The sequence below is a fragment of the Ochotona curzoniae genome, unplaced genomic scaffold (assembly GCF_017591425.1).
Source record: "Ochotona curzoniae isolate NIBS_2020 unplaced genomic scaffold, NIBS_Ocur_1.0 contig_2927, whole genome shotgun sequence".
In the NCBI taxonomy this organism is placed as follows: Eukaryota; Metazoa; Chordata; class Mammalia; order Lagomorpha; family Ochotonidae; genus Ochotona; species Ochotona curzoniae.
Window position 1 is genome coordinate 6,229,794 of NW_024465654.1, and position 26,007 is coordinate 6,255,800.

General features: G+C 48.0%; 1 protein-coding gene across 11 annotated transcripts in view; it reads left to right on the forward strand.

Moving 5' to 3' along the window:
* PPHLN1 (periphilin 1) overlaps window positions 1–25,307 on the forward strand; it is a 67,179-nt gene extending 41,872 nt beyond the window's left edge. For 8 of the 11 annotated variants that reach the window (XM_040978897.1, XM_040978899.1, XM_040978900.1 and 5 more), the window contains 4 exons: window positions 1,807–1,886; window positions 5,590–5,721; window positions 14,389–14,511; window positions 23,561–25,307. In XM_040978897.1, coding sequence (XP_040834831.1) covers window positions 1,807–1,886; window positions 5,590–5,721; window positions 14,389–14,511; window positions 23,561–23,755 — 530 coding nt within the window. In that variant the 3' untranslated portion in view covers window positions 23,756–25,307. The remainder of the gene's footprint in view (window positions 1–1,806; window positions 1,887–5,589; window positions 5,722–14,388; window positions 14,512–23,560) is intronic. The other 3 variants (XM_040978902.1, XM_040978904.1, XM_040978908.1) reach the window with 1 other exon arrangement.
* The last annotated feature ends 700 nt before the right edge of the window (window positions 25,308–26,007 follow it).

Sequence of the window (26,007 nt, forward strand, 5' to 3'; positions counted from 1 at the left end):
TTGCGCCCTGCCTCTTGCCTTGCTTCTCACGTGCAGCAGGCATATAGGAATATGTGTGCACATTTGGTAAGCCTCCTGCCCTGCCCGTGAGGTCCCAGGACTTCTGCTTGCTTAGTTTGACTGGTAGCCGCCTCTCTCAGCGTGCAGGCCCGGGAGGTTAGGACAGGGGCTTGGGCTGCACTCAGGGATCCTGGTAGCCCCTGTGCGCTGTGCTGATCGGCCCAGCCGCCACGCCTTCCCAAGGACTATTTCTGTGCATGCTGCAGAGGCACCGTGGGTACTCAGGTAGAGGTCACCTCCCGGCCTGGTCCCGAGCGGTCACCCTCATGTAAGGTCTGAAGCTCTGTGGCTCTGGGGATTGTGGACGCTGTAGTAGTTGTTGCCCAAGAGCTCTGCCATGCAGGGGTGGACAGACACTAGCGCAGTTCAGTGTGGAGTTGCCCTATTTAATAAAACAACAGCAAACACCGATGAGATAAAGCCTGGTCTTGGCCGTTTGGGGGGGTAGTGGTGCTCTGTGTAACTCCTCTGTTGATTCTCGTGGTGTACAAGACCTTTGCAGCTTGCTTAATGTGAAGGTTGCTTATAGTAATGCTAATTAAAGGATCCTTCTAGAGCTGTGTCTTTTAAAGAATTGTAGGTGCTTCAAGATTAGAATCCTCTGGTTACAGCCATTGTCGCTCATCTCAGGGCTGCTGGCCCCCTCTTACTGTGTGCTGGTGGCTTGCCCGCTTGGGAGCTTATGAGACATGGTTGTGATGCCAGGGGTCTGTGTGCAACTGGCACAGAAGCTGCCACTCTGAACCTCTGGTCTGCAGAATGCCTCCAGGCGGCCAGGACACAGGGAAGAGGGCTCACGCTCCATCTGGCCTGTGGTCAGAGAGCTGGCACGCACTCCAGCTCTGGCTCTGCTTTGGCTCTCCACTGCTTCCGTCACCTCAGCCCGCATCCAGCTTGACCAGCGTCTGCACGACCTCACACTTGGTGTCTTTTTCCCGTCTCCTCCTGTTACTTGATCTTAGTTGCCCACCAGTTAAGATCAGAGAATTGTGTTTTACTGAACACATGGAACATTTTATGAACTGCAATACCGACAATTGAGTATTATTAATTTTAATGAAATTTAGCTAAATCTATTTTTAAATGGTAGAACCTGCTAAAGTAATACTGTTTAAATGTACTTAAGATTCTGTAAAGAATGCTGTGTACCTACAGCACTGTGTGGTATCCAACTAGAAATACAACAAGGGATACTACAGGGGCTAAAGGCCAGGGTAACTGACTCACAGGTTTGTGATTAAGTAGCAAAGACTGGGAAGGAGTGCCAGGCCCTGAGTCAGCACTTTGAATTGCTGGTTCCTGCTGTGACTTTTGAAAATGTCTTGTGCATTTGAGGGAGGGCTGCCCAGTGGCCTGTGTACAGCATTCCCCACCCGCCCTCATAGCTGTGCTGTCTGGTGCACAGCCACACAGGGACTGTCAGAGCCACCCTCGACTGTGTATGACAGTGTCCCTGGGTGAGCATCGAGGAACATGGGAGAGGGAGCCCCTGGCTGCAGGCTCTGCTTTGCCCTCCTCCAGGCACTCTCTGTGGCCACTTGTTTGCTAACTGGCACTGGATGGCACATGCTTTGCTTCTGAGTTTCTGAGTTTTGCTGGGGTTGGCCTCAGAAAGAGTCAGGTGGTTTTAGACAAGAACGTACTTCATGTACGTCAGTGCTGATGGTGTGCGCTCCCTGTCTCCCCACCCCGCTTAGTTATAACCAAGTGAAACCAGAAGATTGCATCTCCTATTTTCTTATCTAGGTAAAGAGAGACCTGCCCAGTCTTTGAAAACATCACGAGACACTTCGCCATCGAGTTCTTCAGCGGTTCCTTCATCAAAGGTTTGTTTTAGTTCTGCAATCCGAGTAGGAACAACGATCAAGTAAATGAGATGAGCTGTCTTGGGCAGGTGATTCTGCTCTTCAATCTCACCTGCAGGGCAGATTTGCAAGGGGAACAGCTGCCAGACAGAGTGTTTCTGTGCACTGTGCCCTATGGTGTGCTGCTGTGAGTGGTAAATGCTGCAGCCGTGGCTCGAGGAGGCATGAATGCACAGGTTTCAGGATTGTACTGGGCTAGGGAGGAGGAGGCTCATGGGCACACATTTTTGTGTAACTGCTGGATCCCGAGGTGGCTATTTTCCGCTTATGTCAATTCATACAAGTCCTGAGACATGGGTGTGCGCCTGTCTGCATTCTGTAGCAGTGGCTCAGAAGGGGACCCACGTTCTCCAGTCCCAGGCACGCTTAGCTGCATCATTCTCCCCCAGGCTCTGAGGACTTGCTTCTGATCCTTAGAAGTTACAGATGGGCTGTTGCTTGGTCACAGGAACCTGCAGTTTAGTGGTTCTGTTCCCAGGAGGCACCCCTTGCTTTTGGCTGTAACATGGGTTGTTACTTTTTTCCCCACTGTGTGTTATTCTGTCTGCTCTGTCCTGATTTCCTAGCATGAGTAAATCAGGAGCCAGTAACAGTACATGTTTCCCGCAAGCGCAGGGATTCCACCCCGGGGCCTTGCCCGCCTGCGAGATGGGCTCAGTGTGGGTTGGCAGGCAGTAAGTGACAGAGTTACCGCTGCTGCTGGTGCCTGCTCAGGAAAAGTAAATCAATGTGATAGATTCTGTGCCAGGGCTTCAGGACAGAGCAGGTGGGAATCTGCCGTACCGGGGTCAGCCATTTTGACGATAGTTTTGTGTTACGTAGTAACAATTTTGCTGTACAAACCTGCCTGGAAAAAAGGATCATAACACCAGAATTTTAAATTTCTCATTATTTTGTGTGTTGGGACAGTGCAGCTCTTTACGGGAGCTATGAAAAAGGTGTTTTTTTTTCCTTCTCTTTTTAAGAAAATTATTAATCTGGGACACAGACAGAGAGAACACTCCTGCCTGCTGGCTCAGTTCAGTTAGGGTTGGTCTAGGCCCAAGCTGGGTCAGACCAGGAGCCAGGAAAGCGGGGCAGACTCTCCTCGGAGTAGCAGGAACCCACAGCTGCGGGTCACTGTTGCTGCCCAGGTGGGACGCTGTGTCTGGCGGAGTCTCCGGCTGCTGGTGCTCACCACCAGACCGATGTTTCCTGCAAGAGATGCTTCCAGTGTGTGGATTCAGTGTCAGCAGAGCGGGAGCATGGGTGTATAGTAGCTTTTTCCTTGTTTTTAGAGACAGTACATTATAAGCTTTGTGTTAAATAGATAGCCCTTTGACCAGTTAGAAACCTTCCTGAGCCTGCCTGCGGTCATTTCTTTCTGGGTCCATGTCTGAGCCTCAGTCTCCTCTGTGCAAAACGCTGGCTAGTCTAGACTTGGCTGGACGATGTCTCAGCCATTGCTTGCTTAACTAATACACATGAGCGTTCCTTTTTACAAAAGGACAGCTTTTCAGAGCCCTCTCCCCTGGTTGTTGAGCTCTGTAGTTTCTCTAGTAAGCAGGTCAGAGTGGGAAGGGGGAGTGGTAGCAAACATTTCCTGGCTGGCGCTCAGTCCCGGCTTCTCTGAGCTGAACCTGGCTTCCTGCTCATGTGCCCTGGGAGGCAGCAGGTAATGCTGCCTGCTTGAGAGATGGGAATGCAATTCCAGCTTTGCCCCCGGCCTGGCTCAGCCCTCATCGCACAGTTACCCTAGACAAAGCAGAGACCAGCAGGCATTTAGGAAGCAAACAAATGGGAGGTTTCTTTCTTTGGTGTTCAGGTAAATCAAAATAAATAATAAAATTGTGCCTTTTAAGTTCCTGGACACAAGTGGAATTAAAAGATGTTTATCTTATCACTCCTCCCCAGTTGAAACTCACATGTAGTTTTGACATACATGTTTCACATGAGCTTTCTGAAGATCTCTCAGCTGAGTAAAGTTTTAAAAAACTTTCTGTTGCATAACACTTAACCTTGCAAATCTGCTTTCCAGGAATGTTTTACAATACTTTCCTGTGTTCACAAAAGAAAGAGAGAGAAAGATAGAAAAAAAAAAAAAAAGAAAGAGGGAAATAAAGAAGTATTGTTACAGACCTGCTCCAGAACTGGCTGCACTCTCCCATGTGCTGTGAGCTGGGTGCCGGTGGGGATAGCAGGAATCCTGCGGAGCACAGGTGAGGCGGGCTGCTGGGGCTCAGGCCCAGGTTCCCTGGCCTTGCAGGTGAGCAGGGCCTGGTCAACTGGCCTGCCTGTGCTGGGCAGTGGCATGTAGGTCCCATTGTGTTTCCTGAGACAGCAGGGGTGGTCTCAGGTCTAGCTAGAGTCCTTTTGTTTGATCAGGGCCCAGCATTCCCTCGGTCCTGGCACCTTCCGTGTGGGCCCCTGCCGTCAGTGTGATTCCAAGGCCTGGCACACCAGAGAAAGAGGGAACGTCTATAGCCAGGGCAGGGAGCCTTTCTGGAGCAACAAAACTTAACCTGTGCCACTTGATTAAATTGTGTTTAATGATAATGCCTTTTGTCATTTGTGTTTGAAGACTTTATAAAATGTTGAAAACTGTAGATTTGGAGTTGTATTTGTCCTGTCATTGAGATGGGGCATATGTAAAATTAATCACAGGACTTCAAAGAAGAGAAGCAGTCACAGAGTGGAGTACCAGGGCCTACAGGGTGGAAATGTGCTGTGTGGACACCAAGTGGAATCCTAACATAGACCTTAATATTGAGGGAAGTAAGATCTGTGATCCAGGACAGAGTTTAATTTCTTCATGTTTATATTGATCCCCATGAAGTAATGGAGTCTCCTCGGAGGCTTCTGTGCATTGGATTTGCATCAGCAAAACGTGGAAAAGGAAGAAAAGCTGAATTTCCAAGCATTATTCAGGATCCTTTGACGTCTGTTACCTCTTAGTTTTCAGTTATGTGAAATGAACATTACTAAGCCCTATTTCATTGCAGTGTTGTAAAGTACGTGTATAAAGTCATCTTAGACCTGGCGTGTGCTTCACGTGAAGTGAAAGCCGGGTCTGGGAGGAGCGTGGTTATGCCTCCTGGGATCCGACTGTGTGCTGTGCACCTGGGAGGAAGAACGGGCTGGCTTAAACGCAAGCCCTGCCACTCACATGGGGTCTCTGACTCCTGACTTTGGCCTGGCCATCTGGGGAGTGAGCCAGTGAGTGGAAGATGGCCCTCCCTTTCCTTTGCCCCTTCCCTCTGGCAGTCCAGCTTTCAAATAAATAAATAAATGTTTAAAAGCCCGGAGGTCTTCTCTAACTCTGTAGCTATAGTTTATTTACTATTGAATGTGGTTGGAGAAAGGACGTACTTGTAAAAGGAAGTTAAAACATCTTGCGGAAGTAAGATTTATAGGGTTACACATGTAGTAATGGTGAGCTTGATCTAAAGAGATTTCATTCTGTTTTGTGGGATGTAGGTAGTGTTGCAGAGTTCAGTTCGGGGTGTTGTCTTTTGTATTCTGTTTACAGTTAGTGTGTGAATTGCCAGTGTCTTTTGTTGTTTGGAGTGTATCTCTTCCGTGTGGATTTGAAGGCTCACGATCTTAAGTGAAGACTGCTGCTTGTTGTGTCTGAAGCTCGCAAGCCTTGAGAATTGTAACTGAACGGTCCACTCGCTTTTGTCAGACGCTGGACAAGCCCAGCAGACTAACTGCGAAGGAGCTTGCGGAGGCTGCGAGCAAGTGGGCGAGCAAGTGGGCTGCTGAGGAGCTGGAGGAGGTGGATGAAAGGAACTTGCCAGATATTTCCAAGTATGAGGTAAGGTCCGCCCTGTGAGAGCCATAGCCAGCATGCAGTGACTGCCATTGTCATCACCTTGTCTTTCAGTGTCTCTGCTAGTTTGGAAGCTTAAGAACAGTGTAACACGGTTTTAGAGAAACCTAGCACCTGGGTCTACCTGTCCACAGCAGGAGATCACTGGAGAGCAATGAGCCAGGCAGCTTGTGTGTCAGGGTTGTTTGGGATGGAGACTGAGGAGAGAGCTGTGCGGGAACTCATGGGGGGGGGGGTGGTTCCTGGGGAACCCTCCTTTGGTTCATCACCAGTGTGTTCTTTTGGGGGTTTTGAGGACAGGAACGTGGACTTCTGTCACCCTGAAAATACCCTTCAGCCTACTGAAATAAATGGCTACTCCTTCACCTAAGTGAGTTCATTCTAGTGAGAGATTGATTTGCAATATTAAGGGAAGGTCCTAACAGGATCTAATCACAAACTAGTACATTGGTTTGAAAAATTGATTTGACCTTGGATTACGGGCTCTATTGATATTAGGTATCAGAAGAAAGATGTCTTCCACCCGCTAGTTCACCACACAAATGGGTGCAACAGCCAGGGCTGGGTCAAGCTGAGACCATGAACTTCAAACAGGTGTCGTATGTAGGTGCAGGACCGCAAGCCCCTGGGCCATCTTCTGCCATTCTCTCAAGTGCATTGGGGAGCTGAATCTTTGGTTCTTAAGCAGTGGACTTGGACAGCCTGTGGAGTATCAGCCTTTGAAATTTCACGTGGAAGTAATATGCTTACGTACGTTTTTGTAGTCTATGAAAAGATTTTTTGTGCACTGCTCATGTGAAGAGCAAATCCTGTCAGAGTTGAGTCTTTTAGGAACATGGATGTGTCCTTCAGGTACCCACTGTCCTTAAATAGGTCAGTTCCTCTCTGTTACTGTAGCTCTGCGGGTAGATGTGTGTGTGCTTGCTGGGCTCTAGCTGTGTGGGTGGATACACAGTTGCTTGTGAATGGCTGTGTGGGTAGGTAACACATGATGTTGTAGCTGTGTAGGTTGCTCTGGCTTCCAGCTGTGCCTGTGGATACTTCCATGTGTTTGAGTAACTGTATCCAAAAGCTCAGCATGCCCTTTGGCATTTTTCCGTTACTACTGAACAGTGTTAACAATGTAGTAGAAAGAAAAATACCTTTGACATGGTCACTTTGGTGATTTAATAATTTAAAATAATGATTTTTATGTTACTAAGTATTATATAATTTTATAAATTGCTTTTTTAGAATAAGACTGCTTATGTCCTTAATATTTTATCTTTAATTAGCAAGACTTTATGCAGGCTTCATTTATGTGGAATATGAACAGCAATAGTAGTAATTAATTCCCTCCATGTCCCCCCACCTCCTTTTTTGTGGTAATTTAAAGCAAAATTTTATTTTATGGCACTGGTCCGTAGGCTCTGGGATTTCCCTTCCCCCTTCCCAAATCCTTTCACTCCCCTCACTGCCCCACCCTAATATTACTGCAATAGTGTAGTCCATCATTCTGCTACTAATTGTATCCTGACATTGTAGGTGTGGACAGTGGCAGAGAGTCCAGCATCCTACTGTCAAGATACATTTAAGTTTCATAGGGAGCCATCTTTGCTTTGGAAGTAGAGACGCATACTGCATTGTATCTTCACATCTGGATATGATAGTTACTATACATCCCCTTAAATGAAAAGCCATAAAACAAGATCAACAACAGAAAGAAAATAGAAAATTAACAACATGAAGTTAAATAATATGCTACTGGATGATTCATATATCACTGAAGAAATGAAAAAGAAACAAACTTTCTTGAGGAAAGTGATGCTAGTCTATGACCTGTGTGTCACTAAAGAAATTAATAAGGAAAAAAAACTCTGAAGACACAAAAACAAAATATCAAAACCCATGAGATGTACCAAAAAACAGTATTGAGAGGGTCATTTATAATATCAGATGCCTACAGAAAAATAGAAATATCTCAGATGATTAATAATCCATTTCATGAACTTATTAAAGAAAAAGGAGACAAGAAATGATGAAAATCACAGCAGAAATAGATAGAATTGAGACTAAACAACTACAGAATGCAAGAAAAAAGAGAAAAAAGAGCCACTTTTTAAGAAGATGAGCAAAGCAGACTTTTAGCCAGACTAGCAAAGAAAAAAAAAAAAAAGCAAGAAAGAAAAACCAAGTGAAATTAGATATGAAAAAGAAAGCATTCTAAAGACCTGGTGAGTCAATCCCTTCTTCCCGGATGGATCTTCTGGTCATCATGTGGGGTCCTTCTTCATCTCTTTTAATATTTCCCATGTCAAAGTCCATGTTATCTGATATAAGAATGGCTGTACCAGTTCATTTTTCCTTCCCGTTAACCTGGGAGATCTTTTTCCATCCTTTCACTTTCCGTTTCTGCATATCTTTGTTGGTGAGATGTGTCTCCTGTAGGCAACAGCTAGGTGGATTTGGGGTTTTTTGATGCAGTCTGCTAATCTATGACACTTGATTGATGAGTTTAAGCCTTTTTACATTCAGGATTAATATGGACAAGTGGTAGTTTAGTCCTGTCATTTTAGCAATGGGTTATTCTTTGATTTAGTCTTCTGTTGTCCTTTTACTGGGATGTTCTACCCATTTGCCTTTCGCTCTGGTGGGTGTTATTCCTTTTCTGTCGAGAGAATACATTAAGTATCTTTTGTAGGGCAGGTATGAAAGAGGCAAACTCTTTGAGGTTTTATTTGCTGTGGAAGAATTTTATTTCATTTTTAAAGACAAAGGAAAGTGCTGCTGGGCTGACCGTTTTTTCCTTTTAGAGTTTGGAGTATGTCACTCAATTCTCTTATGCCCTGTAGCATTTCCTCTGAAAGGTGAGCTGTGAGACTGATTGGGATTCCTGTATATGTCAGTTGATTTTTTTTTCATGTCTACATTTAAGAATGTTTTTTAAATAAATCGTTTTGTTGTTGTTTTTAAGATTTATTTTACTTTTATTGCAAAGTCAGATATACTGAGAGGAGGAGAGACAGAGAGGGAGATCTTCTGTCTGATGATTCACTCCCCAAGTGACTGCACCTGCTGGTGCTGTGCTGATCTGAAGCCAGGAGCCAGGAACTTCCTTCAGGTCTCCCATTCAGGTTCAGGGTCCCAAGGCTTTGGGCCGTCCTTGACTGCTTTCCCAGGCCATAAGCAGGGAGCTGGATGGGAAGTGGAGCTGCTGGGATTAGAACTGGTGCCCACCCAGCCATATATTTGCAGTGAAAAACTGGGCAAACAGAGACTCTAAGATGGACTTTGTCAATCAGTGGATTCTTCAGCAACCTCATTGTGCTTGGAGTGGCGAGACTGGCAGCAATTCAGAACTGTTAAACTATCAGAGCTACTTGAGCAAGACCCTCGGAACATATCCCATATCAGGAACCTGGGATGGGTAGGAGACTGGGTGGGGCTTCTCCCTTTACCTCCCCTTTTTCCCCAGATATAGGAGAAAAAAAAATATGGAAATAATACTCTTACCCACTTTCCTGTAGCCCTTGAACCTTTGTGCCTTAATTATTACGTAAAGATTGTCAAAAATAAAGAAAAAAAAAAACCCAAAAAGAACCGGTGCCCAGTGGGATCCTGGTGTGTTCAAGGTGTGGACTTAGCTGCTAGGCCACTGCACGGGCCCCATTTAAGGATCTTAGGGATCTTTTCCCTGTGCAACTGAAGTGGGCTTGGTTATCATTACTCATGGCAAAGATTGCTTTTGGTCAAACTGAGCCTCTTCTGGATGTTGTTTCCCAATTCTTCCTCCAAATTAGTGAAGTTTTCCTTTATTATTTCATTAAGTACATCTTTAAACCCGGCTTCTCTTTCTTTGCCTTCTGCAACTCCTGTAACTCACGTTTGGCCTTTTAGTGGTGTCCTTTCATTCTTGAATACTTTTCCTAGCTTGACTCAGTTTCTTTTCCAGCCTTTTGGTTTTTCCCTCATTACTGAAGGAAATGACTTCCAGTTCAGAGATTCTTTCTTGTGGCTTGCTCATTCTACTGCTGAGGCTTTTCACTGAATTTTTAGTTTGCCCCATTGTGGTCTTAATTTCTAGTGCATCAGATATCATTTGATTCTTTGCTGCTATTTCCTGTATAACCTATTCTTTAAGTTCCTTGAACTCATGTACGTTGTTAAGGTTTTTAAGTATTTCTGTCCCCCATTTTCTCAGCTAACTGTGAGGTTGACAAAAGCTTTTGCTGTTGTGCGGGGAAGACATCAGTAATATTCATTGGATATCTTTCTTTTGTTCTTGGTCATGGCTAATGTGGTTAGCAGATTCTTCTTAGAGCCAGTTTTAAGATGTGTTGCCCGCAGGTCTATAGGTCACTTGGACGGGTTGTGTTCAGTCGCTGGTTCTTTATTGCAGTCACTTGTGCCACTGCCTCCAGCGAGTTTCAGTCTCGCCATACCCTGTTTCTTTGTCTTTTTTTTTTCTCCCCCCCAGGAAGATGTATTAATTTTAAAGGTACATTAATTTGAAAACACAGTTACAGAGAGGACAGGAGGCAAAGGGTGTGAAGGAAGGCTGGGACTGTTGCTTGTCTCCATCGAGGGGGATGCTGATGGGGAGGGTCACTTCCTCCCGCTGCTGTGGGTGGTCCAGGCAGATGGGTGGTCCAGGCAGATGGGTGGTCCAGGCAGAGGGGTGGTCCAGGCAGAGGGGTGGTCCAGGCAGATGGGTGCTGGTCACACTGGACAGTTCTGAGGTGTTCGTGGTGCTTGATCTACCATAGTAACAGTGTGCTGGGAGAAGGGAGCTCTTGGCGTGCTAGTTGTTACTTCAGTGGGAGTGGGATCTTGATCCTGGTCCTGTTGGTTCCTGCGTGATCTGAAGTGTGAGGAAGAGCTTGGATGTGATTTTTGTGTGTACTCACATGTGTCCGGGCACATACAGATCTGTTGAAATAGTGGTCTCCGCCTCAGGAATACCAGCAGGTAGATAGGTGTTGATGAGCTGACCGAGGCTGAATACTGAGGTTTCCAACTTGACTGCTGCCATCAGTAAAGTTTTAAAACATTTGGAAAATTCTGTAGTCCCTGCAAAGTCCAGTGAACTTGAAAATAAATTCAGCAAAATGGCTAAGTATTCAAGCATATCATGCCCCTTCCTTCTGTTCAGTTTTTGTCTTTTGTCTTTCCGGCCCTGTTAGAGGATTTCTGAGAGTACTTGACCTTGATTCTGAGGGCTGTTAATGGTCCGAAGCAGAAAAAAAAGAGCTGTTGGCTGTTACGTTTGAGAAATGCTTCCCACAGAGGTTTGGAAGCTGGGACGAGCAGTTTATGCTGCTGCTGCCTGTGCCAGCTGTTGCCTGTGTGTGCACCGGTTCAAGTCCTGACTGATGCATTGCTGATCCAGTTCCTTGCTGACGCTGCTGGGAAAGTACTTGGGCCCTTGCCACCCCTGTGTACCCTGACAGAGTCCCAGGGCTGACTTTGACCTGGTTCATTCCCAGTTGGTACAGCCATTTGGGGAGTGAACCAGAGGATCTCTTCTGGTAAATTCTCTAAAACTCTGCTTTCTAGGTAAGTAAACAGATGTGTGTGTGTGTGTGTGTGTGTGTGTGTGTGTGTGTGTGTGTGTGCGCGCGCGCGTGCTTTTCTTCCTTTTCCCAAAAAAGATAGTTTGGCCTTCATAATGCTGTGCTTTTCAGAGGTGCTGAAGTATTAATATGGTTGCTTGATCTATGAGGAAAGAACCTGAATTATAAACTTTTAATTGTAAATTATTTTCACAGTGCTTTTATTAATTTATTTTCTTCTGAGTTAGGGTATCAGCACATACAATTTCAGAGGCAAGCACTGTGCTGACTTCTAGTTTCTTTAAATTCACTCTTCACTGTGAGTGTAATTGGGGCAAACAGTGCATTAGAAAGCATCAACCAAGCTGTCAGGAGATTGAAAGTAGATTTTATAGATTTCCTAATTTACTGTCCGTAAATTGGCAGCTGGGAAAGTTTTGTGTGGAAGGCAGATTATGTGAGGGTTCTTGGAAGTTGGAAACAGTGGACTTCCTGCTGAAGAAGGAAAGCTCACCATTTTTTCCTTAAAGTTTTATAACATTCATTTAATTATTTGAAAGGTAGAGTGTCAGAGAGAGGGAGAGATCCTTCCTTTGCTGCTTTGGTTTCCCATGTGGCTGGCAGCGTCCTGCTGCCTTTCCAGGAGTGGTCAGAGGGAGCCGAAGTGGAGTCGGCGTCGTCAGGACTCAAGAGTGGGGACTCTGGTAGGGGATGACTTGCAGGTTCGTGTACCTGATCCAGCTCCCTGCCGATGGTCTGGAGAAAAAGTTGCGGAAAATGGTATAAATGTTTGAGACTTCCACATAGGAGACCCAGAAGTAGCCCCTCTTGGCTTCAGCTGGACACAGGCCGTCCTGGCTCCTGGCTTTGGCTGGACGCAGCCATGTGGAGAGTGAAAGCACATGCAGTTTCTGTGTTGCTCCCTTTGTCTTTCTGCCTTTGACTTTGAGCTATCTAAATAAGGAAAGAAATATTTTGAGCTGAGCGTCCTAATTGACTGCAAAGCCCTAGTATGAATTTCGTAAAGAGCCAGGCGAGTCAGGCACTCAGACCAGGGGTAGAGCAGGCCAGTGTGTGAGCAGGTGACAGGATCCTTCTCCACGCTCAGAGCAGTCACAGTTCATCTAAACTCTGTTGCTCTGCCCTTCAAGTCAATGAAAAGAAATGAAAATAAGCACTAGAAAAAAGAATACTTACTGGTTGACAATTAACCCATTTTTTTGCTGTTCTGTGACCTGCCAGATCAGACCACTAGCAGATTTTGGTGTCTGGTGAGGGCCTGGCCCATGGCCAGCTCTGCACCTGCAGTGCAGCGCCCCCAGCAGGAGGGAACACTAGTCCTCCTGTAGCAGGCAACCAGAAAGAGCCAGTGGCCTGGTCACCTCCTGATGCTGCCTGCGTCTGTGACAGTTGAAGTTGGACTTTTCTGGAGGACTGTTATACCCATAGCAGCCGCAGGTCCCTGTGAAACCTGGAATTCCCATTTTAAATTTTGAGTGTGTTCTGAACATGAGGTTTTTGTTTTTGTTCTTGCTGTTTTTTCATTGAACTAGTCAAAATGCTAAGAGACTTACTTGATCTTGGCTTTAGTGCTTTGATAGTCTCCAGGATGGACGGTTGTCTGTGCTGAGTCCTGGGCCCTTGTCCCGCGATCCAGTGGTCTTTGCTTCTCTTACAGCCCTGGAGCCCTGGCCCTTTAGTCCCTGCATTTCTTCTGAAATGGTAGAGCTGGTGGAAGTAGATAATTTAGGAGGACACTGGGAGTTTACAGGAAAGTAATGTGGATCTAAGGGCTTGATGCTAGAATTCTACCTCACTGAAACTGAAATTGATTTCTCAAGAGATCCTCAGGCTTTGGGGTTGAATACATCAGGATATGAGGAGTCCTCAGAAGTGTACAGGAAATGTGCATTAATTCAGTTGTGAAGTGGCAATGACACACGATTATGTGCATGTCTTCCGTCTGCTGGTTAGTTCCTCAAATGGCTGCTGTAGTCTGGCCTGGGCTAATAGGCCAAGAAACAGGTCTTCCAGGTGGATGGTACACACTGAAGGATTTTAGCCATCTGTTGCGTGCCAGCCACTGCACTGGCCAGCTGTGGCAATATGGCACCAACTGTGAAATGCGGACATTCTTTTTTTTTTTAATAGCATTATTTTTTTATTATTATTATTATTTTTTTATTGGAAAGGTGGATATACAGAGAGGAAGATCTTCCGTCCGATGATTCACTCCCCAAGTGAGCCGCAACGGCCGATGCTATGCCGATCCGAAGCCAGGAGCCTCTTCCGGGTCTCCCACATGGGTGCAGGGTCCCAAAGCCTTGGGCCGTCCTCGACTGCTTTCCCGGGCCACAGGCAGGGAGCTGGATGGGAAGCGGGGCTGCCGGGATAGAACCAGCGCCCATATGGGATCCCGGGCATGCAAGGCGAGGACCTTTAACCACTGCACCACCGCGCTGGGCCCTGGACATTCTAAGTAGCAGCTCAAAATGCTGCAGCACACAGGACCTGCTCATTATCTCTGTCTGTCCACACTGATGGCGGTGCTGTCACTTCTGTTCTTGTGTACACTGTCTGCTGCCTACCTGCTTCTCTCTCCCCCTCTTTCTCTCTGGTGGAGGGAGGGATGCAGGAGGAAGGACACAATTGACAATATATTGATCATGAACAACCAGTGAGATTACTTACTAATAAAATATTGCTGTGAAATAGTGTGATTATTGTTTTGTGAAATTGTTTATTTTAATGGTTTTAATCAATTTTCAGGTGGTTGGAACAAGATGATTTGAGTTCTGAAAGTGGTGGCCCCCTTTTTTGTCCTTTTTCCTTTTAATAAACTGCTTGTGTACACACCTCTCATTTGCAGTTGGCTTTTTCCGTTTGAAGGTTGTAGAGCTAGATTGCTGAAGGGGTAGTCACTAATCCAGCTTTGGACGACTTCTAAGGCTGTATTTCCTCTTTCATTCTGTTCACCCGTGCGCCTGTATGTAATAAAATTGAAGAAAGTAAGTTTTTGCATTACAAGTCCTAGCACTTGCTTGAGTGTAACCTAGTCCAGCTGTCAGAGCATTCCCCGTGCTTTGAGAAAATCATGACCCACTGTGAATTCCTTTTCAAGGCGGAACCCACGGCACCCGAGGAACCTGAATCCAGCGCACCTGAAGGCGTGGAATTCTTTGAAGACAGCCAGCTCAGCACTCGCTCTAAAGCAATAGCGATGAAAACCAAAGAGATTGAACAGGTGAGAGTCCGCTCTTCTCCAGTCCGTCCGTGTTCTTCGCACACGTTCATTGAGTTCTTAGATTGCGTTGGTCTTACCCGCTGGGGTGCTGAAGTTGCAGTTGAAAAAATTTTTAATTTAAACTAATTTTAGTCATTGTGATTACTGTAGTTTCCTGTCCTTGTTTTTTTTTTTTTTTTTTTTATAAAATAAGGATTTTTTTTTTATTTGCTTAGAGAATACAATTATTTAGTTAAAAAAGAACTCTTAGACATTGCATGGAAGATTATAAAGAAAATGTTAGCATGTTTTTTAATACTAGGGTTAGATATATTTCATGTTTTTCATGTGCGTTTAAGTTTTTTCCAACTATTACATAGAGTATAAAAGATAATGTTTAAAGCTAATTTTTAGCAGTAAGTTTCTGAAAAGCAGGGTCTTTTTTGATTTTTAACCCACCTAATAAGCTGTTATAATTTTACAAGAATTAAATGTGGAAATGCTTTCTGCAGTGTCACTTGTTGTATAGGCAAGTTTCATGTTTTCACTCTCCAGAGTTTGAAGTAAATGTCCCTAAATTGTTATATAATCATGTAAAAATCATTAGAAATTGTAAGAAAGTCAAGACTTTTTCTCAAGGTGGTAATTTTCACATAGATTCAAAAATTCTCTGCCTTGGTTAAAGGGGACTTAACCTGAAGGTGTTTCGTTGTTGCACCAATGGCAAAAAGTAGCCAGAACTAAAATAGGAGGTTTCCATGCATGTCAGTAGTTTGGAAGTGAGAGTAGGGGGTCTCTCATCAGCTGCTTTGCTTTCCCAGCAGCCAGTGGAGCAGCTCAGACCCTAACCAGAACCTGTATGGTTGGTCGGCTTCAGGCTGTGGTTTTAATTGCCATGCCACAGCTCTAGCCCCTGTAGGTTTATCTTAAAGCCCCGCCTTGTGGTGTTTTTCCATGTCTGCTTACACTGTAATGGGTGCACACAGAGTACTGTGTTCTGTGGACTGCTCTGCCTCCATCCCTGCAGTGGCAGGCGATTCCCATAGGCTCCCATGCATCATGGATGGAGCTGCAGTCTTGAGTGTGATCAATGAGCAAGTCATTGGCTGCACTCCGGTACTGTGTCATCATCCTGCCTGGCCCGGACGCAGATCCTAAGGCTCTGCTCTTTTGCAAGCATGTGCACTTTCCTTTTAAAAACTATAGAATAACATAACATGTTTAAAAAAGATTTATTTGGGCAGGTGTGCTAGTGTAGCAAATTAAGCATCCACTTGTGACACTGGTTTCCCATATGGGTTTGAGTTCTAGTCACATCTGCTCAGTTCATATCCAGCTGCCTGCTGATGGATCCAGGAAAACCGTGGAAGATGGTCCAGGTGCTTGGGCCCCTGCAGCCATGTAGGAGATCCAGGGCAAGCTGCAGGCTCCTGGCTTCACCCTGGCCCAGCTCACGACAAAGCGAACCAGCACATGGAACACCTCACTTCATGTCTGTCTAACTCTGCCTTTAAATAAACAGATCGCTTTTAAGAGGTCTGTTTGGGGCCCGGTGCAGTATCCTAGTGGCTAAAGTCTTCGCCTTGCATGCACCTGGATCCCATGTGGGCGCTGGTTTGTATCCTGTGGCTCCACTTCCCTTCCAGCTCTGCTTGTGGCCTGGGAAGGCAGTGGAGACAAGCACGGATGTCTTCGACCCACTGGTTCACTCTCCAAACGATGACAGCAATTCAGGTTGGAGCGGAGTGAGGCCAGCACCAGGAGCTTCTCCCGGGTCGCCCACACGGGAGCAAGAGCCTGGGGAGTTGGGCCGTCCTCCTGCTTCTCCACACCTGTAAGAGGGACCTGGCTGGAAGTGGAGTAGCCAGGACTCGAACTAGAGTTGTGTAAGGAATGTGAGCATCACGGGTGACATTTTGACTTGCTCTGCCGTAACATAATCCCTCAGTAATGCAGCTTTGGAAAAGATTTATTTCTATTGGAAAGTCGGATTTACAGAGAGAAGCAGAGACAGATAGATCTTCCATCCTCTGGTTCACTCCCCAAGGGGTCATAACGGCCGCAATGGCTGAGCCAATCTGAAGCCAGGAACCCGGGACCTCTTCTGGGTCTCACGCAGGTGCAGGGTCCTAAGGCTTTGGGCCGTCCGCTGCCTTCCCAGGGCACAAGCAGGGAGTTGCAAGGAAGTGGAGCAGCATGGGACACAAACTGGCTTTCAGATGGGATCCCACACGTGCAAGGGAAGGACTTTAGCCACTAGGCTACTGCGCCAGGCCCTAATGTAGTGTTTTTAAACAAAGTATTTAGTAATTTGCCCAGGAAAGAAGTCTTACCCGTAAAAAATAATTTCTGGACCTTTAAGTACTGCAGATAACATTTGGCACTCACGGTGTTAGGTTTATTTTTTTCTTGTCACGGGACCCTGGAAATGGGCGTGTGCGTGCGGAAAGGAGTGGTGTAATGCGTTTTCCCCGGGTGTGCTGCAGTGCAAGGCTTCTGTCTGTGGCGGGTCCACACGAGCACGTGATGCTGCCACACAAAGCAGGGTTAGAGGGGACGCTGCAGTCGGCTGGGTTTTCCGGCACAGCTGGGGGAGGGGTGCCTTTTGACCCTCATTGCATTAGAAACAGTCCCGTATTAAATGCTGCTAATCCAAACAAAAATTTTGTTTCTAGTTTTCCTGTTATTCTTACCTAAGTTTATTTGACGTTCCAGTCTGTTGTTTTACTAACAAACACGACGCAGACTCCACACAAAAACAGTCACTTATACTAACGGCTCACCGTTTTTGACAGTTAATACATATAGTAGCTGCTTTATTGAAGGTGTGTGCGGCAGTGTTAGTTTTTAGTAGTGTGGTAGAATTCTGGGTTATGGATCCATTGATCAGTGTTTAACGTAAATGTCAACATTACCTATATGCCGTATGTAAATTTCAGCTGACTGGACTCCCCAGCTCACGCACACCTTTAAGTAGATTATCTTTAAGACTGATCTGCTGTTTGGTGGGTAGCAGCTCCTCCCGGCGTCGGCATGCTGTGGAGGAAGCCGTGCCCGGTAGGTGCAATGAGGACAGCCTGTGGGTAGTAGGGTGCCTTGGTGTGGGTGTGGGCAGACAGGACTGCCACGTGTCCCTCTGGCTCTTGGAAGGAGCTCGGTCACTGTCGGCCAAGTCCTTAGCGTGCAGTTGTAGCACCAGGTGGACTACTAAATAATAAATTGAAATCATTTCCCAGTAACTACAGGTTTTACTAATATTATAGATAAGAAAAATGATAGATTTTGAAAATATGTGTTTTCATTCATACATAATGGGATTTATGGACTCTGATAACTGCATACTCTATTTTTAAATTTTTATTTCGAATGATGCTTACATAGTTGATCAGGGTGGGAAGGATCAAAGGTCGTGGAAAAGTGGGTGTGATCATTTTTCCAAGTTTTCTATTTTTCCTGTATCTGAGGGGAGGGGAGAGACGGGAGAAGCCACCCCCAGCCTCCCACCCACTCCAGCACCCAGGGATGGGAGCAGCCACCCGATGTCAACCCAGGGTCCTGATGTGGCACACGCACGGAGGGTTATGCTCAGGTGGTTGTGATAGTTTTGAAACGCCCAGCTCACCAATCCAAGGATGAGGGATCACTTTGAACGTCCATCGGCTGACATAGTCCACCTTAGGGTCTCCGTTCGCCCAGATGTTTGCTGTCACCGTTGGGCTGGGGTAGTTGTCCAGTTTGTTCTGTTCTTCTTCCCCTGCTATGGTAGCAGATGTCCTCTGCAGGCCACCATGGGCTGTAGTGTCCCCTATGTGGATCTGAGCCATCCGTCCACTACTCCAACTTTACTACTGAGGAGGATCAATTCTCACAGGTGGGTCTAAGGGCCAAATTCAGACGACCCAGACCCCACCAGATCCCCCTCCCGGGGGCACCCACCACCTGGGTTCACGGTGTGCGTGACATCTTTAGAGAGAAAAGTCAAATGAATGATTTTAAACCCTGATGGATTTTAGCTGCTTTTGGCATGGCTGATGCTGAGGCCCTTGCTGAACCGCAGCTGTGCCTGTCACATTAACTCGTGTGTAATTCTTTGTTCTGGGCTGAAGACTCCACTGTAGAAGCACTCACAGTATGTTCTGTCATTGAAACATTTCTGCTCTGGCAGATGAGTGATTAAGTTGACTGTTTCCTTCATTTGCATGTTATAAACTGAAATCAGATACAGTACAGCTTTCTCCTGTGGGGGGTGGTGAAGTCTGTCCCCCAAGGGCTGGTAACTGTTGAGCTTTCATCGTGGGAAATTATAGTCTGGCTTGATCTGTGTGAGATGAAGGGTTGTAAGGCATCTTGGATGAATTTGCAGTTACATCCAAGAGGAGACAGATCTGAGCCACTGCCTTGGCCTTCCTGTCCCATCACTCTGCCGGCTGGCAGCTTGGCCTAGGGGTCAGCGGACATCCTTCTGTCCTCGGAGCAGGCCTCCGTGCTCTCGGTGTGTGAACACTTTCACTGTGTGCTGGAGGCCAGCTCCAGCTGAGTTCGGAACTCCAGAAGGGTGTGCGGAATAGAAAAGGAAAGAGATGGACCACTGCGATTTCATGATCACAATGGACAAATGCAAGAAAGCTGTCCCCTTTTTTGTACAGAAACCCTCACGAGCTCTGGTACATACTTTTGAGGTCATGGTCAAGTGGGTGTATCCAAGAATAATTCTGCCTTTTGTTTCACCTAAAAGCCGAATAGAAGTTCCTACTGCAATTCTTATTCTACAACTCAATCTTGAATCAGTTAAGGGAAGAAATGTATCACAAAGAAAAGGAGAACCTAAATATCAAGGAAAGAATGAGACCCTAAACACAGGTCCCTTGATTAGCATAAGGTCCTTGGGGACAGCCGAGACAGCATGAATAATAGTGACATTAACCTCCAAGCTCACATTGATAGTAAAAACCAACCCCACAGCAGCAAACGATGCCTGAATGGATTAGAGTTCTTCCGTATTCAGGTGGCTGTAGAGACATCCTCAGGGCCCTGCCGTGCAGCCGGAAGTTCCTTGCGGCCCTGCCTGCAATGAGAACAACACTCTTCACACCTTTGGGTGCCCCGCATCTACTGCACGGACCCCAGCAATTGTGAAGCCCACCCTCAGCATCTAGCAGGTAAAGCCAAGTGCTCGGTTCTGCTGCCAGCGACTGGGAAGCGACCCAGTGGAGGGAGCTTGCTGTGTTGCCCTCTGCCTCTCACTGCTCTGTGGTAATCTAGTTTTTAGCATCAGTGAATTATGTTGTATGTTTGATACTTGTTTAGTTTATTATGGTTAAATAAGCTTAAGTGGGTAACCAGAATTGTGATCAATTATTCCATGTTGGAATCCTATAGATTTGTGAATCGGTCTGTGTGTGTATGTGAGATTCCACACCAGGGCTGGCTGAGGCTCCGCATTTCCCACCTTCTCTTGTGGATTTTGCGGTTGTCTCATGTGGCTGTGGTCGTTTCTCCTGCACAGGGAAGGCCGCTGGTGGAGATGGAATCTCTGTGGGGCGCGTATGTTGTCATCCACAGAAATTCTTGCCAATGAGAAGAAGTCTTCATGTAGCTGCCAGTCATCGCAGCACCGTCTGCTCTGCCGGGGACTGCACCGTCTCTGGGTCTCACGGTGCCTTGCCGGGGACTGCACCGTCTCTGGGTCTCACGGTGCCTTGCCGGGGACTGCACCGTCTCTGGGTCTCACGGTGCCTTGCCGGGGACTGCACCGTCTCTGGGTCTCATGGTGCCTTGCCGGGGGCTGCACCGTCTCTGGGTCTCACGGTGCTCTGCTGGGACACTTGGCTTTACCTGCTAGCTGGAAGGGAGTGGAGCAGCTGGAATATGGACCAGTGCTCTAATGGGATCTAATGGGATCCCGGCACATGCAAGGCGGGAAGGCGGGGACTTTAACCACTAGGCTACCCGCCCTAAGCTTTCTGCAGCTCTTGCTGCATTTTTAAGGCTCTGTGCAGGGGTGATGTCCTGGAACAGGACATAATGGCACTTGAACCAAATGAGTTGTTGAGATAAAGGAAATGATATGAAATCATCAAGAATTAGAAATAGAGAAAGAACTGGGTTCTCATTTGGTTCCCAGCTGCTTGAAGCTGTGGTGCTTTGCTTTCTGCAGCTGGCTAGTTATCTTGTAATAGTAACATAAATTTTATATGAATATGTAGATATTACATATATTGTCCAGTGAATATATATGAGAGCTTGAAGCAAGTTCATGGAAAGTTCATACAATGAAACAACGGCATGGACTGCAAGATTTCTTAATGCACTGCTGAAAATATCAGCCACTTCTAATTCCTTTTCCTTGGGCTTTCTGAAGTCCCTTGGGTACAGAGCCCCCCGAAACAGGTGGCCTTCATGATTGATGACAGGCTGTCCGGCTGCCCTTCCTGAATTGGGCTGCACGTGCTGGACGCCCTTTAGTTGAATGTGTAGTGTTCTGGCAGCTAAGGCCACCTTCATTTCTCTTTTAAAATAGTGCTTGCAAGGAGTGCCTTTTGTCATTGTAAGCTGCTTCCCATTGGGTAGATTTGCTGTTGAATTTGGATTTGGCAGATATTCCTTTTCCTTTCATCATTGATCAGCCCAAGGCCTTGGTAGCTTAGCTGGTTGTATTCCAAGTACTCTGCCCAAGTGCAGGCATGACCCGGCTGCTGCGTGGAAGGACTGTGTGGGCCGTGACCCGGCTGCTGCGTGGAAGGACTGTGTGGGCCGTGACCCGGCTGCTGCGTGGAAGGACTGTGTGGGCCGTGACCCGGCTGCTGCGTGGAAGGACTGTGTGGGCCGTGCTGCTGCGTGGAAGGACTGTGTGGGCCGTGACCCGGCTGCTGCGTGGAAGGACTGTGTGGGCCGTGACCCGGCTGCTGCGTGGAAGGACTGTGTGGGCCGTGACCCGGCTGCTGCGTGGAAGGACTGTGTGGGCCGTGACCCGGCTGCTGCGTGGAAGGACTGTGTGGGCCGTGACCCGGCTGCTGCGTGGAAGGACTGTGTGGGCCGTGACCCGGCTGCTGCGTGGAAGGACTGTGTGGGCCGTGACCCGGCTGCTGCGTGGAAGGACTGTGTGTGACCGTGGCCTTGGCTTGCTGCTCTGCTGGCACTCCGAGCAGGCATGCTGAGCTGTGTGTGGCCCCTGCCTGGGCTGCAGCTTCCTGCGTTTTCAGGAGTACTAGGCCTGGCAAGGGCAGCCCTGCGTGGCTCTGAATGGCACATGTGAAGGTGGCCGGGGTCTGCAGCCAGGACTGTCGCCCACAAGCCCCTGCCCGGAACTACACCCTTCCTGTCGGGGGTTTGGATTTGCCATGGAACAGATTTCGGAAATGTGCGTTGTGTTCCACGTGCTGAAGGGTGAGGTCTTCTTTAACACCAGTTCTTTCCTGTCTGACGGCAGCAGCGCACTCTGCCCTGTGTGGGAGACGCATGCTCTCTGCTGCATGGTCGGGTGCGTCACTTGGACCTAGGTTTTCTTGCCAGACAATGTAGAATGCATACCCATTCCCACAGAGTTGTCAGCATGCTTTCAGACTGACAACAAAGTGTAAACTTCTAACACTTAGAGTGTTTTGTTGCTAGGGTAATCATTTTCCGTTTAAATAGATATATAAACATTTAATGCAGTTCCATATTTTACATGCAAATCTATAACATAGTTAAGTTCTGTAAGTAGCCTAAAGTAAGGTAAAAAGCAGTCTTCCATAAAGGAATTGGCAGGTTAATTTTCAGTGTAACTTCACTGAGCCTGTGCAGCTCGGACCACCCACGGAGTGGCCTGCGGAGGCCTCGGTGGTGCAGGAGCTGTTGGTATGTGGGCTGGCTGGCTGGGTGAGGAAGGCGCCCCCTGGGACTGAAGCGTCCTTGTTCTGTGTCCTGGCTGCCCCCCGCCCCGTGCATCCCCTTGACGTGTGGTGCACGTTAGCCCCGGTAGAGCAGGTGTGTGCACCGCTTGCCGGGGCCGTCCTTGGGACGCCCGTGCACCATGCCCTGGTTGCTGGGTTCATTTCTCAATTTCTCACAATGCTAATATCAGTTCTGGGTAATGTGAACCTCAGCAGGTGCTGGAGTGAGTAAATTACCTAAATTTATGAAGTAAACTTAACAGTATGAGGAAATTCTGTCACAATGTAGAAAATTGTGGGTTCTTTAGGCATTTTTAAGCATTCAAAGCAAACATTAGAGATGCGTACTAAATCGCAGTTGCTGTCACTGCACTTGGAGCGTACACGGTCAGGAAGTGAGCAGTGCTGTAGTCGCTGATCTGTGAAGGTTTTCAAAATGAGTGCAGGCCTGTGTTAGAGAACCAACACTTGCACATTACTCTTTATTTCAAGGGGGGGAAGAGAAATTGAGCAGTTTCTAGAAAACATTTACTTATTGTGCTTGGAAGTATTAGAGAGGGAAAGAGTTAGGTCTTTGGTCGCTGGTTCACTCTCCCAGTGGCTGCAGCAGCCAGAGCTGAGCTGATCCAAAGCCAGGAGCCAGCAGCTTCTCCTCGCTCTCCCTGGGGCCAAAGCATGAAGAACAATGTGAAAGTTTGTCTTGTGAGTTCAAACTAAGAGACTTTCATTGTGGAGGAAGCAGCAGTGTTTGCGCACACACTTTACTGAAGTGGAAGACAGGTGTAGGTTGAAGTGGAACGTGCAAGATAACGTCGGTGTGCTTGTCCGTGCAGATAGATGTGTGCGTGCCAGGGCCTGTGTGTAAGGTGTGATTGTGTATGGCTCAGTTTCACTCGGGAAGGGGGTTGTTGTGTGCTACGCGGAACTTCATATTTGTGATCTGACTACAATCTGAGGGGAGGAATTATCACTAAGGGACCCAGAAACTTCTTTGTTTCACAGGAATGCACCAGCCGGACTATGGCTGTACTTTCCTTTGGCTCCTTGATGCCCGTGGCAGCAGCGGGCACTTTGGGCCTGCAGGTGCCATGAGGGCTGTGCCCCCTCTGGGTCAGCCAAGCTCATCAGGAAGGCTCCGTTGGCTTGCTGCCTTCTGCCAGCCCCGCCCTGCTGACGCACTCGCTTCTCTGCTGTAGGTTTACCGGCAAGACTGTGAAACGTTCGGGCTGGTTGTGAAGATGCTGGTGGAGAAGGACCCTTCCTTGGCCAAGGCCATCCAGCCTGCCCTGCGGCAGAACTTACACGAACTGGGCGAGCGCTGTGTGGGGGAGCTGAAACGCTTCATCGCCGAATATGACACTGCCACTCCTGCGCTCGGAGAGCCGCTCTAGGAGCTTCCTCGCTCAGCAGGAAAGTGTTTCTAGATGCCCTGAACCCTGGGCTGTGTAAGTCCTTCATAGATGGAAGTCCTTTGTGGTAGGTGACCACCTTTCCATGTCAAATAAAGCTCCTGCAGCCGCTCTCTCGGGTGGAACCGTCCGCCCTGCAGGGTGCTGTGTGCACTCTCCCCCAGCAGGGGCCGTGGGCAGCTGATTGTCCGTGCCCGAGAGCCACGTGCTGGCCTCCCCGTGTATCCTTCCTGTGGGAGTTTCTGTTTGGCAGCAGCGTTGGAGGCCCAGTGCCAGACATTCCATTTCATCTGTGTTTGAGTGCAGTGTCCTGATCAATGGGCCACGTGGGCATGGGAGCACTGGGTGTCCAGCAGGCCCCCGCGGGGATGGCCTCGGGTTTAAAGTTGGGAATTCCTGAACATTAAATATGTTTGAAATATCCCGAAGTCTAATTTAAATTTTTCTATATAGGCTATCTTTCTCACTTGAGAAAATGGCTGATAAAATGCCCACAGTTAAAGCATGTGCAGGTTACCCAGGGTTCCTGGGGTGTGCCAGGGCAGGGCAGGTGTTCTCAGCCCTGCCCTCCGTGTGCTGCAGGTCCGCTTGGTCTCCTGGGGCACTGGCTGCGCCCATGGGCATCCCAACAGAGAGCGAGGCGGTCCCAGGACTCGGGCTGCCTCCTCTCCAGGCCTTATCCAGCCTCCTGTCTCCCCTCCTCCAACATGGCCAGTTTGGGGATAACGTTTGTTGAAAGTGTCAAAAGAGCAACTCCAGAGTGAATGTAATGTGAATAATGTGACCCATCTATGACGGGTGCCTCCAGATGCATGGTGCCCCGTCGGTCAGTTTCAAACCTGGTTGAGGGCAGCGACGAACACTGCTCCGTGGGCTGTCACCGTCCGAATGCTACGCCGACCTAACTGGCATGAAGGCACCTCTGGCACTGTGCCCTGATGTCACAGGTTTTGTCGTGTGTATTATAAAGGCCAAGAACTGTTGGCCCGGCCTCCATGTGCTGCCCCTGCGGCCCTGGGTCTGCTTCTGCCTAGTCCAGCACTGTGTTCTGGTACTTCAGGTGTTGCAACTTTGCAAGGAAACGTGAGAACGCAACCCTGACAGAGAGTCTCCGTTGCACATGGTGCCAGTGCAGGGCCAGCAGTCCTCCTCCTCCTCTTCCTCCTCCTCCTCCTCTTCCTCCTGCTCCCCCCACCACCCCCGGCTTCACTTCCATGCCTGCTCTCTCCAACATGGCCACAATAGCCTGCTCTGCGCCTAGTCCTGTGGGCTTTGCAGTGTTAAATCCCTCGGGGGTTGGAGCCGCCTTTCCAGTCTAATCGTAGGATAGCACAGTTCAGTATGTACCTGGGAATGTACTTTGCAGAATAGTCTGGGTTAAAGAGATTTGCTTTTACACTGTCATTTTTAGTAGGCCCAGTTACAAAAATTGTTATTTGATTTGACTTTGAAGCCTTCAGTGGTCAACAGGAAAACCCCATTCTGTAAGATGCTTTGTTCATTTTGAAATTGCAAATAAAGCAACTAAGTTTAAGTAATGACGTCGTTTGTGCTGCTTTGCCAAGTCTGAGTGGCAGGCCTTGGGGCCAGTGTTACGGGGCAGCGGGTTAAGCCGCCGCCGCCTGAAATGGAAGCATCGCATGTTGCTGCTGGTTTGAATCGAGGCTGCTCCACTCCAGTGCTGGTCACAAGGTCACCGGTGCTCGTGTTTGTCCACTTGAGCTGGCTTCACAAAGGCACAGACTTTGTCCTGGAGGCACAGGGACAATTGTGGAAGCGGTTCAGGAGGACGGGTGATGTGAAGGAGGGCCTGGGGGAGCTGATCTTGGTGCAGAGCATGTGGGAATGGCGAGCAGGGTATTTACAGCAGATGAGGGGCTGGTACGCAGCAGTTGGCGTGGAGGGGCCCTCTGCCTTTGCTTGGCCTGCCTCGGAGCAGTGCAGACTCCTAGGACATGGCCCCTCTAGAGTTCCCTGCCTCCTCGTGCCCCTGAAGCCGGGTGTAGACCGCTCACGGCCTCTGGAGCCAATGGGTCTGCCCAGCAGTTTCCCTGCACAGAAGCCCAGCTCTGTTTGACCTTGGTTCTGTCGCTTCTTCCTCCAGGCACTGCTGAGTGCTGCTGTGCTGTAGTGTGAGTGGAGAAGGCTGAGGGCAGGGTTAGCCACTCCGCTTAAGGGGATGGAATGGTGCGGCCTTAGCCTTTCTCGGAAACATCGGGATTAGCAAGCTCTGG